This window comes from Pan paniscus, chromosome 8 (assembly GCF_029289425.2).
Source record: "Pan paniscus chromosome 8, NHGRI_mPanPan1-v2.0_pri, whole genome shotgun sequence".
NCBI classification, from domain to species: Eukaryota; Metazoa; Chordata; class Mammalia; order Primates; family Hominidae; genus Pan; species Pan paniscus.
Genome location: NC_073257.2, coordinates 146822135 through 146842733, shown reverse-complemented (window position 1 = coordinate 146842733; position 20599 = coordinate 146822135). Strand labels below are relative to the sequence as shown.

At 49.0% G+C, this 20599-nt stretch overlaps 1 protein-coding gene and 1 pseudogene across 5 annotated transcripts in view; both read right to left on the bottom strand.

Moving 5' to 3' along the window:
• Positions 1-3393: 3393 nt before the first annotated feature.
• Positions 3394-5893, bottom strand: LOC129393269 (putative uncharacterized protein FLJ45355; annotated as a pseudogene).
• A 1873-nt stretch (positions 5894-7766) lies between these two features.
• The window catches only part of LOC129393264 (zinc-regulated GTPase metalloprotein activator 1A-like), a 59327-nt gene continuing 46494 nt past the window's right edge, over positions 7767-20599 (bottom strand). For 2 of the 5 annotated variants that reach the window (XM_055093552.2, XM_055093553.2), the window contains exons 10-12: positions 17610-17666; positions 9168-9391; positions 7770-8166 (exon numbers count right to left, since the gene is read on the bottom strand). In XM_055093552.2, coding sequence (XP_054949527.1) covers positions 9193-9391; positions 17610-17666 — 256 coding nt within the window. In that variant the 3' untranslated portion in view covers positions 7770-8166; positions 9168-9192. Of the gene's footprint in view, positions 8167-9167; positions 9392-17609; positions 17667-20599 lie in introns of all 5 variants that reach the window. The other 3 variants (XM_063607940.1, XM_063607938.1, XM_055093550.2) reach the window with 3 other exon arrangements.

The window sequence follows — 20599 nt, the reverse complement described above, 5'->3', positions numbered from 1 at the left end:
TCGCCATTCTCTAGTCTCAATAAACCGGGGACACAATGCACTGTGGAAAGCCGCAGGGACCTCTGCCCTTGAAAGCAGGGTATGGTCCAAGCTCTCTCCCCATCTGATAGTCTGAAATATAGCCTCATGGGATGAGAAAGACCTGACTGTCCCCCAGCCCGACACCCGTAATGGGTCTGTGCTGAGGTGGATTAGTAAAAGAGGAAAGCCTCTTGCAGCTGAGATGGAGGAAGGCCACTGTCTCCTGCTTGCCCCTGGGAACTGAATGTCTCGGTGTAAAACCCGATTGTACATTCGTTCAACTCTGAGATAGGAGAAAAGCTGCCCTGTGGCGGGAGGCGAGACATGTTTGCAGTAACACTGCCTTGTTCTTCTTTACTCCACTGAGATGTTTGGGTGCAGAGAAACAAATCTGGCTTACGTGCACGTCCAGTCATAGTACCTTCCCTTGAACCTAATTATGACATAGATTCTTTTGCTCACATGTCTTCTGCTGACTCTCTCCTTATCATCACCCTGCTCTCCTACTACATTCCTTTCTGCTAAAATCATGAAAATCATAATCAATAACAACTGAGGGAACTCAGAGGCTGGTGCCGGTGCAGGTCCTTGGTGTGCTGAGCGCCGGTCCCCTGGACCCACTGTTGTATCTTTACACTTTGTCTCTGTGTCTTATTTCTTTTCTCAGTCTCTCGTCCCACCCAACTAGAAATACTCACAGGTGTGGAGGGGCAGTCCACCACTTCATCCACCTTCTGTCATATTGAAAGTAACATCATCTTCTTCCCTCCAGGATCGTGGGAATAATATCCCTGGGGGGTTTCCACTTTCTGCCATGTATGTAGTCATATCACCCCCTCCGCCGTGGAATATCATTAAGGAACATCTCACACGGGGGTGTATACTTCCTCCGATATTGGGAGTGACATCAACCTCTCGGTCTCTGAATATGAGGAAGAAAATCACAGGGCGGGTGTACACCTCGTGCTCTACGATGGGGAGTCATATCTGTCTGTTATGGGGAGTAATATCATCCTCTCCCTTTCAGGATACTAATAACAGTTTAACAGGCTGGGTGAACACAGCCTGCGATGCTGAAATTATTATCATCCTCTCCCCCTCTTCCTCCCCTGGCTCTTAGGATGCCCATCTCAGCGGAGCGAGCCACCCCCCGCGAGGCGGGGACTGAGCCAGCCCCTGTTCCCCCCCTGGCCCTTAGGATCCGTATCGCGAGGGGGGGAGGCACCCCCCGCGCGGCGGGGACTGAGAGCCAGCCCCTCTTCCCCCCACGGCTCTTAGGACCCCCATCGCTGTGGGGGGGAGGCACCCCCCGCGCGGCGGGGACTGGGAGCCAACCCCTCTTCCCTGCCTGGCTCTTAGGACCCCCATCGCAGGGTAGCAAGGCACGCCCCGCGAGGCGGGGACTGAGAGTCAGCCCTTCTTCCCCCCCTGGCTCTTAGGAACCCCATCGCAGTGGGGGGATGCACCCTTGGCGAGGCGCGGACTTAGAGCCAGCCGCTCTGCCCCCCCTGGCTCTTGGGACCCCCATCGCAGGGGGGGAGGCACCCCCTCGTGGCGGGGACTGAGAGCCAGCCCCTCTTCCCTCCATTTCTCTTAGGACCCCCATCGCAGGGGGGGAGGCACCCCCCGCGAGGCGGGGACTGAGAGCCAGCCGCTCTTTCCCCCCTGGCTCTTAGGACCCCCATCGCAGGGAGGGGAGGCACCCCCCGCGAGGCGGTGACTGACAGCCAGCCCTTCTTCCTCGCCCAACTCTCAGGATCCCCATCACACGGGGGAGGCACACCCCGTGAGGCGGGGACTGAGAGCCAGTCCCTCTTCCCCCCCGGCTTATGACCCCCATCGAGGATTCTAAGATCCTTAGGACTGACCTGGAGGGCTGTGGGTATTAGGTGTCCAAGAAGAAAACTCAGATCTGCCGACGACCGCAGGTAGCTTACTTGGGATTTACTATTCGACAGGTGTCCGAAAGCAGCCCGGGATCCGAAAGAAAGCAGGTCATTTGCAATCTTCCGGAGCCTAAGGGCAGAAGGCTGGTGAGAGAATTCCTAGGAGCTGTGGGGTTTTGTAGACTGCGGAGCCCAACTTTGCAGTCTTAGCCACGCCTTTGTAGGACGTCACAAAGGGGGGCGGGGACCGGCAACTTTTGGAATGGGGATTCCAACAACAGCAAGTCTTTCATGACTTAAAGGAAAAACTTCTGAAAGCCCCAGCCCAGGGGCTAGCGGATCTCACAAAGCCTTTTCCACTGTATGCGTCAGAGAAAAGATGGCAGCTGGACTTTAAACCCAAACTGTGGGGCCCTGGCTGAGGCCGGTGGCCTACCTCTCTAAACAGCTAGACAGGGTTTCTAAAGGATGGCCCCCCTGTTTGAGGGCCTTGGCAGCAACTGCCCTGCTAGTACAAGAAGCAAATCAGCTGACTCTTGGGTAAAACCAGAACATAAAGGCCCCCCAAGCTGTGGTGACTGAAAGCCAGCCCCTCTTCCCCACCTGGCTCTTAGGACCCCCATCGCAGGAAGGGGAGGCACTCCCCGCGAGGCGGGGACTGAGAGCCAGCCCCTCTTCCCCCCCTGGCTCTTAGGACCCCCGTCGCAGGGGGAGGAGGCACCCCCAGCGAGGCGGGGTCTCAGAGCCAGCCCCTCTTCAACCACTGGCCCTTAGGACCCCCATCGCAGTGGGGGGAGGCACCCCAGCGAGGCGTGGTCTCAGAGCCAGACCCTCTTCCCCCACTGGCCTTTAGGAACCCCGTCGCAGGGAGAGGAGGCACCCCCCACGAGGCGGGGACTCAGAGCCAGCCCCTCTAAGCCTTCTGGCTCTTCGGACCCCCATCGCGGGGGGGGAGGCACCCCCCGCGAGGCGGGTACAGAGAGCCAGGCCCTCTTCTGCTCCTGGCTCTAAGGACCCCCATCACAGGGGGGGGAGGCACCCCCCGCGAGGCGGGTACAGAGAGCCAGCCCCTCTTCCCCACTGGCCCTTAGGACCCCCATCGCAGGGGGGGGAGGCAACCCCCACGAGGCGGGGTCTCAGAGCCAGCCCCTCTTCCCCCACTGGCCCTTAGGACCCCCATCGCAGGGGGGGAGGCACCCCCCGTGAGGCGGGGTCTCAGAGCCAGCCCCTCTTCCCCCACTGGCCCTTAGGACCCCCGTCGCAGGGGGGGGAGGCACCCCCCGTGAGGCGGGGTCTCAGAGCCAGCCCCTCTTCCCCCGCTGGCCCTTAGGACCCCCGTCGCAGGGGGTGGAGGCACCCCCCGCGAGGCGGGGTCTCAGAGCCAGCCCCTCTTCCCCCGCTGGCTCTTAGGACCCCCGTCGCAGGGGGGGGAGGCACCCCCCGTGAGGCGGGTTCTCAGAGCCAGCCCCTCTTCCCCCACTGGCCCTTAGGACCCCCGTCGCAGGGGGGGGAGGCACCCCCCGCGAGGCGGGGTCTCAGAGCCAGCCCCTCTTCCCCCGCTGGCTCTTAGGACCCCCGTCGCAGGGGGGGGAGGCACCCCCCGCGAGGCGGGGTCTCAGAGCCAGCCCCTCTTCCCCCGCTGGCTCTTAGGACCCCCGTCGCAGGGGGGGGAGGCACCCCCAGCGAGGCGGGGTCTCAGAGCCAGCCCCTCTTCCCCCACTGGCCCTTAGGACCCCCATCGCAGGGGGGGGAGGCACCCCCCGCGAGGCGGGTTCTCAGAGCCAGCCCCTCTTCCCCCACTGGCTCTTAGGACCCCCATCGCAGGGGGGGGAGGCACCCCCGCGAGGCGGGGACTGAGAGCCAGCCCCTCTTCCCCCGCTGGCTCTGAGGATCCTCCGTGGACTCACAGCCTCTTTACCATATTGTGAGTAATATCATCTCCCCCTCTGGAGATTAAGAACTCTTTCACAGACGGGTGTACACCCTCGGTGTACAGAGGGTGTACACCCGTCTGTATTGGGAGTAATATCATCCTCTTCCTCCCTGAATATGAAGAACAGTATCACAGGGGTGTTTCTACTCCCTGCGATATCGCGTGTCATATCCTCCTCTCCCACGTTGCAATTAGAAGGAATATCAGTGGGGGCGTGTGCACCTGTAGGGAAAAGAAAGAGAGATCAGACTGTCACTGTGTCCATGTAGAAAGGAAAGACATAAGAGACTCCATTTTGAAAAAGACCTGTCCTTTAAACAATTGCTTTGCTGAGATGTTGTTAATTTGTAGCTTTGCCCTAGCCGCTTGGCCCCAGCCACTTTGACCCAACCTGGAGCTCACAAAAACATGTGTTGTATAAAATCAAAGTTCAAGGGATGTAGGGCTGTGCAGGACGTGCCTTGTTAACGAAATGTTTACCAGCAGTATACTTGGTAAAAGTCATCGCCATTCTCTAGTCTCAATAAACCGGGGACACAATGCACTGTGGAAAGCCGCAGGGACCTCTGCCCTTGAAAGCAGGGTATGGTCCAAGCTCTCTCCCCATCTGATAGTCTGAAATATAGCCTCATGGGATGAGAAAGACCTGACTGTCCCCCAGCCCGACACCCGTAATGGGTCTGTGCTGAGGTGGATTAGTGAAAGAGGAAAGCCTCTTGCAGCTGAGATGGAGGAAGGCCACTGTCTCCTGCTTGCCCCTGGGAACTGAATGTCTCGGTGTAAAACCCGATTGTACATTCGTTCAACTCTGAGATAGGAGAAAAGCTGCCCTGTGGCGGGAGGCGAGACATGTTTGCAGTAACACTGCCTTGTTCTTCTTTACTCCACTGAGATGTTTGGGTGCAGAGAAACAAATCTGGCTTACGTGCACGTCCAGTCATAGTACCTTCCCTTGAACCTAATTATGACATAGATTCTTTTGCTCACATGTCTTCTGCTGACTCTCTCCTTATCATCACCCTGCTCTCCTACTACATTCCTTTCTGCTAAAATCATGAAAATCATAATCAATAACAACTGAGGGAACTCAGAGGCTGGTGCCGGTGCAGGTCCTTGGTGTGCTGAGCGCCGGTCCCCTGGACCCACTGTTGTATCTTTACACTTTGTCTCTGTGTCTTATTTCTTTTCTCAGTCTCTCGTCCCACCCAACTAGAAATACTCACAGGTGTGGAGGGGCAGTCCACCACTTCATCCACCTTCTGTCATATTGAAAGTAACATCATCTTCTTCCCTCCAGGATCGTGGGAATAATATCCCTGGGGGGTTTCCACTTTCTGCCATGTATGTAGTCATATCACCCCCTCCGCCGTGGAATATCATTAAGGAACATCTCACACGGGGGTGTATACTTCCTCCGATATTGGGAGTGACATCAACCTCTCGGTCTCTGAATATGAGGAAGAAAATCACAGGGCGGGTGTACACCTCGTGCTCTACGATGGGGAGTCATATCTGTCTGTTATGGGGAGTAATATCATCCTCTCCCTTTCAGGATACTAATAACAGTTTAACAGGCTGGGTGAACACAGCCTGCGATGCTGAAATTATTATCATCCTCTCCCCCTCTTCCTCCCCTGGCTCTTAGGATGCCCATCTCAGCGGAGCGAGCCACCCCCCGCGAGGCGGGGACTGAGCCAGCCCCTGTTCCCCCCCTGGCCCTTAGGATCCGTATCGCGAGGGGGGGAGGCACCCCCCGCGCGGCGGGGACTGAGAGCCAGCCCCTCTTCCCCCCACGGCTCTTAGGACCCCCATCGCTGTGGGGGGGAGGCACCCCCCGCGCGGCGGGGACTGGGAGCCAACCCCTCTTCCCTGCCTGGCTCTTAGGACCCCCATCGCAGGGTAGCAAGGCACGCCCCGCGAGGCGGGGACTGAGAGTCAGCCCTTCTTCCCCCCCTGGCTCTTAGGAACCCCATCGCAGTGGGGGGATGCACCCTTGGCGAGGCGCGGACTTAGAGCCAGCCGCTCTGCCCCCCCTGGCTCTTGGGACCCCCATCGCAGGGGGGGAGGCACACCCTCGTGGCGGGGACTGAGAGCCAGCCCCTCTTCCCTCCATTTCTCTTAGGACCCCCATCGCAGGGGGGGAGGCACCCCCCGCGAGGCGGGGACTGAGAGCCAGCCGCTCTTTCCCCCCTGGCTCTTAGGACCCCCATCGCAGGGAGGGGAGGCACCCCCCGCGAGGCGGTGACTGACAGCCAGCCCTTCTTCCTCGCCCAACTCTCAGGATCCCCATCACACGGGGGAGGCACACCCCGTGAGGCGGGGACTGAGAGCCAGTCCCTCTTCCCCCCCGGCTTATGACCCCCATCGAGGATTCTAAGATCCTTAGGACTGACCTGGAGGGCTGTGGGTATTAGGTGTCCAAGAAGAAAACTCAGATCTGCCGACGACCGCAGGTAGCTTACTTGGGATTTACTATTCGACAGGTGTCCGAAAGCAGCCCGGGATCCGAAAGAAAGCAGGTCATTTGCAATCTTCCGGAGCCTAAGGGCAGAAGGCTGGTGAGAGAATTCCTAGGAGCTGTGGGGTTTTGTAGACTGCGGAGCCCAACTTTGCAGTCTTAGCCACGCCTTTGTAGGACGTCACAAAGGGGGGCGGGGACCGGCAACTTTTGGAATGGGGATTCCAACAACAGCAAGTCTTTCATGACTTAAAGGAAAAACTTCTGAAAGCCCCAGCCCAGGGGCTAGCGGATCTCACAAAGCCTTTTCCACTGTATGCGTCAGAGAAAAGATGGCAGCTGGACTTTAAACCCAAACTGTGGGGCCCTGGCTGAGGCCGGTGGCCTACCTCTCTAAACAGCTAGACAGGGTTTCTAAAGGATGGCCCCCCTGTTTGAGGGCCTTGGCAGCAACTGCCCTGCTAGTACAAGAAGCAAATCAGCTGACTCTTGGGTAAAACCAGAACATAAAGGCCCCCCAAGCTGTGGTGACTGAAAGCCAGCCCCTCTTCCCCACCTGGCTCTTAGGACCCCCATCGCAGGAAGGGGAGGCACTCCCCGCGAGGCGGGGACTGAGAGCCAGCCCCTCTTCCCCCCCTGGCTCTTAGGACCCCCGTCGCAGGGGGAGGAGGCACCCCCAGCGAGGCGGGGTCTCAGAGCCAGCCCCTCTTCAACCACTGGCCCTTAGGACCCCCATCGCAGTGGGGGGAGGCACCCCAGCGAGGCGTGGTCTCAGAGCCAGACCCTCTTCCCCCACTGGCCTTTAGGAACCCCGTCGCAGGGAGAGGAGGCACCCCCCACGAGGCGGGGACTCAGAGCCAGCCCCTCTAAGCCTTCTGGCTCTTCGGACCCCCATCGCGGGGGGGGAGGCACCCCCCGCGAGGCGGGTACAGAGAGCCAGGCCCTCTTCTGCTCCTGGCTCTAAGGACCCCCATCACAGGGGGGGGAGGCACCCCCCACGAGGCGGGTACAGAGAGCCAGCCCCTCTTCCCCACTGGCCCTTAGGACCCCCATCGCAGGGGGGGGAGGCAACCCCCACGAGGCGGGGTCTCAGAGCCAGCCCCTCTTCCCCCACTGGCCCTTAGGACCCCCATCGCAGGGGGGGAGGCACCCCCCGTGAGGCGGGGTCTCAGAGCCAGCCCCTCTTCCCCCACTGGCCCTTAGGACCCCCGTCGCAGGGGGGGGAGGCACCCCCCGTGAGGCGGGGTCTCAGAGCCAGCCCCTCTTCCCCCGCTGGCTCTTAGGACCCCCGTCGCAGGGGGGGGAGGCACCCCCCGCGAGGCGGGGTCTCAGAGCCAGCCCCTCTTCCCCCGCTGGCTCTTAGGACCCCCGTCGCAGGGGGGGGAGGCACCCCCCGTGAGGCGGGGTCTCAGAGCCAGCCCCTCTTCCCCCACTGGCCCTTAGGACCCCCATCGCAGGGGGGGGAGGCACCCCCCGCGAGGCGGGGTCTCAGAGCCAGCCCCTCTTCCCCCACTGGCTCTTAGGACCCCCATCGCAGTGGGGGGAGGCACCCCCGCGAGGCGGGGACTGAGAGCCAGCCCCTCTTCCCCCGCTGGCTCTGAGGATCCTCCGTGGACTCACAGCCTCTTTACCATATTGTGAGTAATATCATCTCCCCCTCTGGAGATTAAGAACTCTTTCACAGACGGGTGTACACCCTCGGTGTACAGAGGGTGTACACCCGTCTGTATTGGGAGTAATATCATCCTCTTCCTCCCTGAATATGAAGAACAGTATCACAGGGGTGTTTCTACTCCCTGCGATATCGCGTGTCATATCCTCCTCTCCCACGTTGCAATTAGAAGGAATATCAGTGGGGGCGTGTGCACCTGTAGGGAAAAGAAAGAGAGATCAGACTGTCACTGTGTCCATGTAGAAAGGAAAGACATAAGAGACTCCATTTTGAAAAAGACCTGTCCTTTAAACAATTGCTTTGCTGAGATGTTGTTAATTTGTAGCTTTGCCCTAGCCGCTTGGCCCCAGCCACTTTGACCCAACCTGGAGCTCACAAAAACATGTGTTGTATAAAATCAAAGTTCAAGGGATGTAGGGCTGTGCAGGACGTGCCTTGTTAACGAAATGTTTACCAGCAGTATACTTGGTAAAAGTCATCGCCATTCTCTAGTCTCAATAAACCGGGGACACAATGCACTGTGGAAAGCCGCAGGGACCTCTGCCCTTGAAAGCAGGGTATGGTCCAAGCTCTCTCCCCATCTGATAGTCTGAAATATAGCCTCATGGGATGAGAAAGACCTGACTGTCCCCCAGCCCGACACCCGTAATGGGTCTGTGCTGAGGTGGATTAGTAAAAGAGGAAAGCCTCTTGCAGCTGAGATGGAGGAAGGCCACTGTCTCCTGCTTGCCCCTGGGAACTGAATGTCTCGGTGTAAAACCCGATTGTACATTCGTTCAACTCTGAGATAGGAGAAAAGCTGCCCTGTGGCGGGAGGCGAGACATGTTTGCAGTAACACTGCCTTGTTCTTCTTTACTCCACTGAGATGTTTGGGTGCAGAGAAACAAATCTGGCTTACGTGCACGTCCAGTCATAGTACCTTCCCTTGAACCTAATTATGACATAGATTCTTTTGCTCACATGTCTTCTGCTGACTCTCTCCTTATCATCACCCTGCTCTCCTACTACATTCCTTTCTGCTAAAATCATGAAAATCATAATCAATAACAACTGAGGGAACTCAGAGGCTGGTGCCGGTGCAGGTCCTTGGTGTGCTGAGCGCCGGTCCCCTGGACCCACTGTTGTATCTTTACACTTTGTCTCTGTGTCTTATTTCTTTTCTCAGTCTCTCGTCCCACCCAACTAGAAATACTCACAGGTGTGGAGGGGCAGTCCACCACTTCATCCACCTTCTGTCATATTGAAAGTAACATCATCTTCTTCCCTCCAGGATCGTGGGAATAATATCCCTGGGGGGTTTCCACTTTCTGCCATGTATGTAGTCATATCACCCCCTCCGCCGTGGAATATCATTAAGGAACATCTCACACGGGGGTGTATACTTCCTCCGATATTGGGAGTGACATCAACCTCTCGGTCTCTGAATATGAGGAAGAAAATCACAGGGCGGGTGTACACCTCGTGCTCTACGATGGGGAGTCATATCTGTCTGTTATGGGGAGTAATATCATCCTCTCCCTTTCAGGATACTAATAACAGTTTAACAGGCTGGGTGAACACAGCCTGCGATGCTGAAATTATTATCATCCTCTCCCCCTCTTCCTCCCCTGGCTCTTAGGATGCCCATCTCAGCGGAGCGAGCCACCCCCCGCGAGGCGGGGACTGAGCCAGCCCCTGTTCCCCCCCTGGCTCTTAGGATCCGTATCGCGAGGGGGGGAGGCACTCCCCGCGAGGCGGGGACTGAGAGCCAGCCCCTCTTCCCCCACTGGCTCTTAGGACCCCCATGGCAAGTGGGGGAGGCACCCCCCGCGAGGTGTTGACTGAGAGCCAGCTCCTCTTCCCCTCCTGGCTCGTAGGACACTCATCACAGGAATGGGAGGCACGCCCAGGGAGGTGGGGACTGAGAGCCAGCCCCTCTTCTTCACCTGGCTCTTAGGAACCCCATCGCAGGGGGTGAGGCACCCCCCGCGGGGCAGGGACTGAGAGTCAGCCCTCCTTCCCCCCCTGGCTCTTAGGACCCCCATCGCAGTGGGGGGATGCACCCCTCGAGAGACGTGGACTTAGAACCAGCTGCTCTACCCCCCCTGGTTCTTGGGCCCCCCCTCGCAGGGGGAGCGGCACCCTAGTTGAAAGTAGAGTTAGTTTTTAAGGGCATGGGTAAGGCAAAATTAGAAATATATATATATCAGGCTGGGTGTGGTGGCCTACTCATGTAATCCCAGCACTTTGGGAGGCTGAGGAATGAGGATCACTTGAGCCCAGGAGTTTGAGACCAGCCTAGGCAACATAGCAAGACCCCACGCTTACAGAAAATTTAAAAAAAAATTAGGCATGGTGACACATGCCTGTGGTCCCAGCTTCTTGGGAGGCTGAGATGGGAGGATCACTTGAGCCCAGGAGGTTGAGGCTGCAGTAAGCCGTTTGTGCCACTGCACTCCAGCCTGAGTGACAGAGAACCCCATCTCAAAAAAATAAATAAATAAAAAGAAAGGAAATATATATAGGAATGGGAATTAGAACTCTCAAGTATAGAGCCACCCACTATGCCTACCCTTAAGCAAAACTGCCCCACCAATTCAAAATACCCAGACACATGTCCATTTTCATGATCTTCTATGGACATATACGAGACTTATGAAATATTCATTGCAGCATTATTTGCAATAGCCAAGCTGTGAAAACAAGTTAAATGTCCACTAACAGAAAAAGGGATAAAGCAAACGTGGTATATGTAGAAAATGGAATATTATTCAGACTTAAAAAGGAAACCTTGCCATGTGCAAAAACATGGATGAACCTTGATGACTTTATGCTACGTGAAATAAACTAGTCACAGAAAGACAAATAATGCATGATTCCACTTGTGTCAGGTAATTAAAATAGTCAACCCCACAGAAAGAGTGTAGAATGGTGGATGCCAGGGGCTATGAAGACAGGGAAATGGGAAGCTGCTATTCAAGGGGTATAAAGCTTCAGTTATAAAGAGTGAAACATTCCAGAGATCTGCTGCACATCCTCATGCCTATAGTTAGCAATACCGTATTGTACACTTAAAAAATTGTTAAGAAGGTAGATCTCATGTTAGATGTTCTTACTACAATAAAAAAAGAAAAAGATACTGATGCACAAGAATAACTAAATTTTCTTCCCTCCCTTACCAAAAAGATTCCCCACAGGAGAAGGCAGAAAACTAATCCATTATTAAAGTGAAGAGAGGAGAGAGGAGCCAAGATGGCCAAATAGGAACAGCTCCGGTCTACAGCTCCCAGCGTGCGAGACGCAGAAGACAGGCGATTTCTCCATTTCCATCTGAGGTACCGGGTTCATCTCACTAGGGAGTGCCAGACAGTGGGCGCAGGTCAGTGGGTGCGTGCACCATCCACGAGCTGAAGCAGGGCGAGGCATTGCCTCACTTGGGAAGCGCAGGGGGTCAGGAAGTTCCCTTTCCTAGTCAAAGAAAGGGGTGACAGAGGGCACCTGGAAGATCGGGTCACTCCCACCCGAATACTGCGCTTTTCCGACAGGCTTAAAAAACGGCGCACCAGGAGATTGTGTCCCACACCTGGCTCGGAGGGTCCCACGCCCACGGAGTCTCGCTGATTGCTAGCACAGCAGTTTGAGATCAAACTGCAAGGCGGCAGCGAGGCTGGGGGATGGGCGTCCGCCATTGCCCAGGCTTGCTTAGGTAAACAAAGCAGCCAGGAAGCTCCAACTGGGTGGAGCCCACCACAGCTCAAGGAAGCGTGCCTGCCTTTGTAGGCTCCACCTCTGGGGGCAGGGCACAGACACACAAAAAGACAGTAGTAACCTCTGCAGACTTAAGTGTCCCTGTCTGACAGCTTTGAAGAGAGCAGTGGTTCTCCCAGCACGCAGCTGGAGATCTGAGAACGGGCAGACTGCCTCCTCAAGTGGGTCCCTGACCCCTGACCCCCGAGCAGCCTAACTGGGAGGCACCCCCTAGTAGAGGCAGGCTGACACCTCACACGGCCGGGTACTCCAACAGACCTGCAGCTGAAGGTCCTGTTAGAAGGAAAACTAACAAACAGAAAGGACATCCACACCAAAAACCCATCTGTACATCACCATCATCAAAGACCAAAAGTAGATAAAACCACAAAGATGGGGAAAAAACAGAGCATAAAAACTGGAAACTAAAAAACAGAGCGCCTCTCCTCCTCCAAAGGAACGCAGTTCCTCACCAGCAACGGAACAAAGCTGGATGGAGAATGACTTTGACGAGCTGAGAGAAGAAGGCTTCAGACAATCAAATTACTCCGAGCTATGGGAGGACATTCAAACCAAAGGCAAAGAAGTTGAAAACTTTGAAAAAAATTTTAGAAGAATGTATAACTAGAATAACCAATACAGAGAAGTGCTTAAAGGAGCTGATGGAGCTGAAAACAAAGGCTCGAGAACTACGTGAAGAATGCAGAAGCCTCAGGAGCCGATGCGATCAACTGGAAGAAAGGGTATCAGCGATGGAAGATGAAATGAATGAAATGAAGCAAGAAGGGAAGTTTAGAGAAAAAAGAATAAAAAGAAACAAACAAAGCCTCCAAGAAATATGGGACTATGTGAAAAGACCAAATCTACGTCTGATTGGTGTACGTGAAAGTGACGGGGAGAATGGAACCAAGTTGGAAAACACTCTGCAGGATATTATCCAGGAGAACTTCCCCAATCTAGAAAGGCAGGCCAACATTCAGATTCAGGAAATACAGAGAATGCCACAAAGATACTCCTCGAGAAGAGCAACTCCAAGACACATAATTATCAGATTCACCAAAGTTGAAATGAAGGAAAAAATGTTAAGGGCAGCCAGAGAGAAAGGTCGGGTTACCCTCAAAGGGAAGCTCATCAGACTAACAGCGGATCTCTTGGCAGAAACTCTACAAGCCAGAAGAGAGTGGGGGCCAATATTCAACATTCTTAAAGAAAAGAATTTTCAACCCAGAATTTCATAACCAGCCAAACTAAGCTTCATACGTGAAGGAGAAATAAAATACTTTACAGACAAGCAAATGCTGAGAGATTTTGTCACCACCAGGCCTGCCCTAAAAGAGCTCCTGAAGGAAGCGCTAAACATGGAAAGGAACAACCGGTACCAGCCGCTGCAAAATCATGCCAAAATGTAAAGACCATCGAGACTAGGAAGAAACTGACTCAACTAACGAGCAAAATAACCAGCTAACATCATAATGACAGGATCAAATTCACACATAACGATATTAACTTTAAATATAAATGGAGTAAATGCTCCAATTAAAAGACACAGACTGGCAAATTGGATAAAGAGTCAAGACCCATCAGTGTGCTGTATTCAGGAAACCCATCTCACGTGCAGAGACACACATAGGCTCAAAATAAAGGGATGGAGGAAAATCTACCAAGCAAATGGAAAACAAAAAAAAGGCAGGGGTTGCAATCCTAGTCTCTGATAAAACAGACTTTCAACCGACAAAGATCAAAAGAGACAAAGAAGGCCATTATATAATGGTAAAGGGATCAATTCAACAAGAAGAGCTAACTATCCTAAATATATATGCACCCAATACAGGAGCACCCAGATTCATAAAGCAAGTCCTGAGTGACCTACAAAGAGACTTAGACTCCCACACAATAATAATGGGAGACTTTAACACCCCACTGTCAACATTAGACAGATCAATGAGACAGAAAGTCAACAAGGATACCCAGGAATTGAACTCAGCTCTGCACCAAGCAGACCTATTAGACATCTACAGAACTCTCCACCCCAAATCAACAGAATATATACATTCTTTTCAGCACCACACCACACCTATTCCAAAATTGACCACATACTTGGAAGTAAAGCTCTCCTCAGCAAATGTAAAAGAACAGAAATTATAACAAACTATCTCTCAGACCACAGTACAATCAAACTAGAACTCAGGATTAAGAATCTCACTCAAAACCACTCAACTACATGGAAACTGAACAACCTGCTCCTGAATGACTACTGGGTACATAACGAAATGAAGGCAGAAATAAAGATGTTCTTTGAAACCAATGAGAACAAAGACACAACATACCAGAATCTCTGGGACGCATTCAAAGCAGTGTGTAGAGGGAAATTTATAGCACTAAATGCCCACAAGAGAAAGCAGGAAAGGTCCAAAATTGACACTCTAACATCACAATTAAAAGAACTAGAAAATCAAGAGCAAACACATTCAAAAGCTAGCAGAAGGCAAGAAATAACTAAAATCAGAGCAGAACTGAAGGAAATAGAGACACAAAAAACCCTTCAAAAAATTAATGAATCCAGGAGCTGGTTTTTTGAAAGGATCAACAAAATTGATAGACCGCTAGCAAGACTAATAAAGAAAAAAAGAGAGAAGAATCAAATAGACGCAATAAAAAATGATAAAGGGGATATCACCACCGATCCCACAGAAATACAAACTACCATCAGAGAATACTAAAAACACCTCTACGCAAATAAACTAGAAAATCTAGAAGAAATGGATAAATTCCTTGACACATACACCCTCCCAAGACTAAACCAGGAAGAAGTTGAATCTCTGAATAGACCAATAACAGGAGCTGAAATTGTGGCAATAATCAATAGCTTACCAATCAAAAAGAGTCCAGGACCAGATAGATTCACAGCCGAATTCTACCAGAGGTACAAGGAGGAATTGGTACCATTCCTTCTGAAACTATTCCAATCAATAGAAAAAGAGGGAATCCTCCCTAACTCATTTGATGAGGCAAGCATCATCCTGATACCAAAGCCAGGCAGAGACACAACCAAAAAAGAGAATTTTAGACCAATATCCTTGATGAACATTGATGCAAAAATCCTCAATAAAATACTGGCAAACCGAATCCAGCAGCACATCAAAAAGGTTATCCACCATGATCAAGTGGGCTTCATCCCTGGGATGCAAGGCTTGTTCAATATATGCAAATCAATACATGTAATCCAGCATATAAACAGAGCCAAAGACAAAAACCACATGATTATCTCAATAGATGCAGAAAAGGCCTTTGACAAAATTCAACAACCCTTCATGCTAAAAACTCTCAATAAATTAGGTATTGATGGGACGTATTTCAAAATAATAAGAGCTATCTATGACAAACCCACAGCCAATATCATACTGAATGGGCAAAAACTGGAAGCATTCCCTTTGAAAACTGGCACAAGACAGGGATGCCCTCTCTCACCGCTCCTATTCAACATAGTGTTGGAAGTTCTGGCCAGGGCAATCAGGCAGGAGAAGGAAATAAAGGGTATTCAATTAGGAAAAGAGGAAGTCAAATTGTCCCTGTTTGCAGACGACATGATTGTTTATCTAGAAAACCCCATCGTCTCAGCCCAAAATCTCCTTAAGCTGATAGGCAACTTCAGCAAAGTCTCAGGATACAAAATCAATGTTCAAAAATCACAAGCATTCTTATACACCAACAACAGACAAACAGAGAGCCAAATCATGAGTGAACTCCCATTCACAATTGCTTCAAAGAGAATAAAATACCTAGGAATCCAACTTACAAGGGATGTGAAGGACCTCTTCAAGGAGAACTACAAACCACTGCTCAAGGAAATAAAAGAGGATACAAACAAATGGAAGAACATTCCATGCTCATGGGTAGGAAGAATCAATATCCTGAAAATGGCCATACTACCCAAGGTAATTTACAGATTCAATGCCATCCCCATCAAGCTACCAATGACTTTCTTCACAGAATTGGAAAAAACTACTTTAAAGTTCATATGGAACCAAAAAAGAGCCCGCATCGCCAAGTCAATCCTAAGCCAAAAGAACAAAGCTGGAGGCATCACACCACCTGACTTCAAACTATACTACAAGGCTACAGTAACCAAAACAGCATGGTACTGGTACCAAAACAGAGATATAGATCAATGGAACAGAACAGAGCCCTCAGAAATAACGCCACATATCTACAACTATCTGATCTTTGACAAACCTGACAAAAACAAGCAGTGGGGAAAGTATTCCCTATTTAACAAATGGTGCTGGGAAAACTGGCTAGCCATATGTAGAAAGCTGAAACTGGATCCCTTCCTTACACCTTATACAAAAATCAATTCAAGATGGATTAAAGACTTAAACGTTCGACCTAAAACCATAAAAACCCTAGAAGAAAACCTAGGCATCACCATTCAGGACATAGGCATGGGCAAGGACTTCATGTCTAAAACACCAAGAGCAATGGCAACAAAAGCCAAAATTGACAGATGGGATCTAATTAAACTAAACAGCTTCTGCACAGCAAAAGAAACTACCATCAGAGTGAACAGGCAACCTACAAAATGGGAGACAATTTTCACAACCTACTCATCTGACAAAGGGCTAATATCCAGAATCTACAATGAACTCAAACAAATTTACAAGAAAAAAACAAACAACCCCATCAAAAAGTGGGCGAAGGACATGAACAGACACTTCTCAAAAGAAGACATTTATGCAGCCAAAAAACACATGAAAAAATGCTCACCATCACTGGCCATTAGAGAAATGCAAATCAAAACCACAATGAGATACTATCTCACACCAGTTAGAATGGCAATCATTAAAAAGTCAGGAAACAACAGGTGCTGGAGAGGATGTGGAGAAATAGGAACACTTTTACACTGTTGGTGGGACTGTAAACTAGTTCAACCATTGTGGAAGTCAGTGTGGCGATTCCTCAGGGATCTAGAACTAGAAATACCATTTGACCCAGCCATCCTATTACTGGGTATATACCCTAAAGGACTATAAATCATGCTGCTATAAAGACACATGCACGCGTATGTTTATTGCGGCATTATTCACAATAGCAAAGACTTGGAACCAACCCAAATGTCCAACAATGATAGACTGGATTAAGAAAATGTGGCACATATACACCATGGAATACTATGCAGCCATAAAAAAGGATGAGTTCATGTCCTTTGTAGGGACATGGATGAAATTGGAGATCATCATTCTCAGTAAACTATTGCAAGAACAAAAAACCAAACACCGCATATTCTCACTCATAGGTGGGAATTGAACAATGAGAACACATGGACACAGGAAGGGGAACATCACACTCTGGGGACTGTTGTGGGTTGGGTGGGGGGGAGGGATAGCATTGGGAGATATAACTAATGCTAGATGACGAGTTAGTGGGTGCAGCGCACCAGCATGGCACACGTATACATATGTAACTAACCTGCACATTGTGCACATGTACCCTACAACTTAAAGTATAATAATAATAAATAAAGAAATTTTTAAAAAACTCAAGAAAAAATAAAAAATAAAAAAATAAAGTGAAGAGAGTTATTTGTGTGAAAACGCTAAGCTAAAATTTTCTATGTATTTCATGCATTTTCTCATAGAAAGAGTATTAGACATAGTGTTTGGTGTAGAAGTGTTAACGATTAGCCTCTAAAGTTAACTATCATTTACACTATAATTTCTACAGGAAAATGCAATATGATTTCCAAACAACCAATTAGTAAAACTTCCAAGAATATACCTCATTAAGAATGGTCTTGTATGCCAAAGGAATGGCAGGAAGCTTAAATCATGGATGCAATTGTGCGAATCATTCCTGTTAACTATGGGGAAAAAAGGTACATAACAATAAAAGTAACCAAATTATACAAAACATACCTTATTCCAGAGAGACTATCAAAGGCATGAAGATCTAATACATTAGAGAGATCAACTCTAAAAGGAAGAAAACTAACGTGAGCAGTTGGAAATTCTGTGAAATACATCCAATTAATCAAGAAAAAAAAACTCTGACTCTTAAAAAATTTTACACATAAAATTCATAGAAGTGGGCAAATGGTGTAACATTTGAATCACAGTTGAATCAAGATTGAAAATTATTTGGTTATTACTTCAATGAATTAGGTTTTTTTTAAACTTTCAATTATCTTTTCAATCCTGAAATTTATGAGCTTTTCAAATACATTTTTATAGCTAAAAAATCAGCTAAAGAACAGAAACTTTTCCAAGCAGCTTATTACTCAAAAGATGAAACAAAAGAAATGACAAATAGAATTAACAAATAGGTACATTCCAGATACCTCTGCAATTTTTGTATTTCTTTTATACCCCCTCCCTTGATATAACATGTAATATAAAAATGAGGAGTCAAATAACCAATGTACAAAATATTAAGTTACTCTAGGACCCTGATCTTCACGTGATTTGATTTCATTCATTCAGAATGGGGCTGCATGTAGAAAGAAAATTCCCACCATCCGAATAGACATTATTTCTCTTAGAATTATTTAATGATAATTAAACTCATTTAATTGAATCAAATGATTCAAATCAGGTGAGAATAAATAACATATCACAATTAGCATTAGGTTTGGTTTAAATATAAAAAAGCAAATTTATAAAGACTGGTGATTGAGTTATAATTTTAACATAAGCCCAGAAAACCACAGAGGACAGGCCGGGCGCGGTGGCTCATGCCTGCAATCCCAGTACTTTGGGAGGCCGAGGCGGGCAGATCACAAGGTCAAGATCAAGACCATCCTGGCCATGGACAACGTGGTGAAACCCTGTCTCTACCAAAAATACAAAAATTAGCTGGGTGTGGTGGCACGCACCTGTAGTCCCAGCTACTCGGGAGGCTGCGGCAGGAGAATCATTTGAACCCAGGAAGTGGAGGTTGCAGTGAGCCGAGATTGCACCACTGCACTCCAGCCTGGCACAGAGTGAGACTCCGCCTCAAAAGGAAAAAAAAAAAAAGAACAGCAGAGGACAGTGATTTCTCATAATCAAAGCTAAGGTGAAGAAATATTTAAAGAAAATGACAAATGTATAGTTTCAAATTTAGATTCCAGAAGCTTGCCAAACATTTCTTAAATTTTCTTACAAGGAAAAAAAACATCATTGGTCAGATTCAAGATTTTTTTTTCTTTAATGCACAAACATATAAGAAAAAACATCTCCTTTATCTTAGGACTGACCAACTGTGCCTGCTTTCTTTATTCTCAACAGTCTATCACATACTCGCACTCGTGACAACAATACTGTGTTAGATTACGAATGCTTGTCTTGGCAAAAGAGAGACAAATTCCCATCTTATTACTCCAAAGTTCTATGTTAGTAGACTGTAACAGCAACTCAAATTCTGGGCATTTTAGATGTACAGAATTAGAAAAATGATCAAGCAAAGAAGCAAATGTTCTATGAAGAAATTTTTGAATATCAGTTTACACTAAAAGGCCAAAGTCTAATATTAAACATATTTCCTTTTTCACCCCCCACCCCTCCCCCCACTACTGAGCATATTTATATTGACAGGTCACAAACAAGGGGCATGGGGGCTCCACTTTGGGAGGCCAAGGTGGGCGGATCACTTTGAGGCCAGGAGTTTGACACCAACCTGGCCAAACCGTCTCTACTAAAAATACAAAAATTAGCTGGGTGTGGTGGTGCACACCTGTAATCCCAGCTACTTGGAGGGTGAAGCAGGAGAATCGCTTGAACCCAGGAGGCAGAGGTTTCAGTGAGCCGAGATCGCACCACCGCACTCCAACTTGGGGGACAGAGTGAGATTCTGTCTCAAATAGATAAAAATAAATAAAAATAAAAATAAAAATAAACCAAATGAATGAAGTTTCCCTCCAAGTTTGTCATCTTCATCTTAGGAAATAGCTTAAAGTTTAATAAAGTTTACACATGCCAATTTTGTGAATATCAAATTCAACAGTTTGGAAACACAAGCTTCTAAATAAACTGTTTCACTGTGACAGTGTCCTTGAGAATACATGTCATCCTGAGGTAATTCTGCTTTATACTCAGATTCTTTCCATACTTCCAAAAAAGGATCAATATTAGACCTGTACAACAAATTACACTCTTTTACAGAAAATAATAAAATATCCAAGTCTCTCACCAAATTTTCAAAAAAGAGGAAAAGTGTAAGCTTCCAGATGAAAGTTTCTATAGCTTTCCCCAAATTTAGTACCACCATGAAAAAGAAATTCTTCACTCATTCAAGGCATACGACTAGAAAACTAATTTCCATGGCATCAAATTAATTTCCTCCTTTGGAGATAAAACCATGAGATCTTTTCCAAAGCATTAAAATCGCCAAGAAAAAAAAAAAGAAAAAAAAGACCATTACCAGCATTTTAAAACTGAGTAAGAGAATGAAGTAAACAAAAAAGGGAAAGAAAAAGCTTCAAAAGTTCGTTTTTCTCCTCATTTCTTGAACTCTCTATTCCAGAAGTACCTAATGTTTTTCTTAAAAGAGAGGCTTTCAATTTTTCCCTAGGTCTAAAGGCTGCTTTAAGTAGCCTAAGACCAAAGACAGGAGAGTGAAAACGAAGAGGGTTTTGGCTCTCCAAGGTGGGGGTGGAATTGCAGCTACTGCTTAGGGATATTTTCCAGTGGTCATCTCTTCAAACTCCAGTGAGTCTCACAAACAGGGTGCACCAGCCAATCCAAGTATCCAGTATCTACAATGCAAACTGTAGATACTATCCAAATTGACAGTAGATAGCTCAGTAAATAGCTGAGCAAACTGCAATGATAGCTCAGTCTTGAACTCTGGAAATAAATTTCCAAAAGCCTTCCCCAGTGGCACTTCAAACTCAAAAACGTTTACAAAACTAATCACATTTTCCAAACCT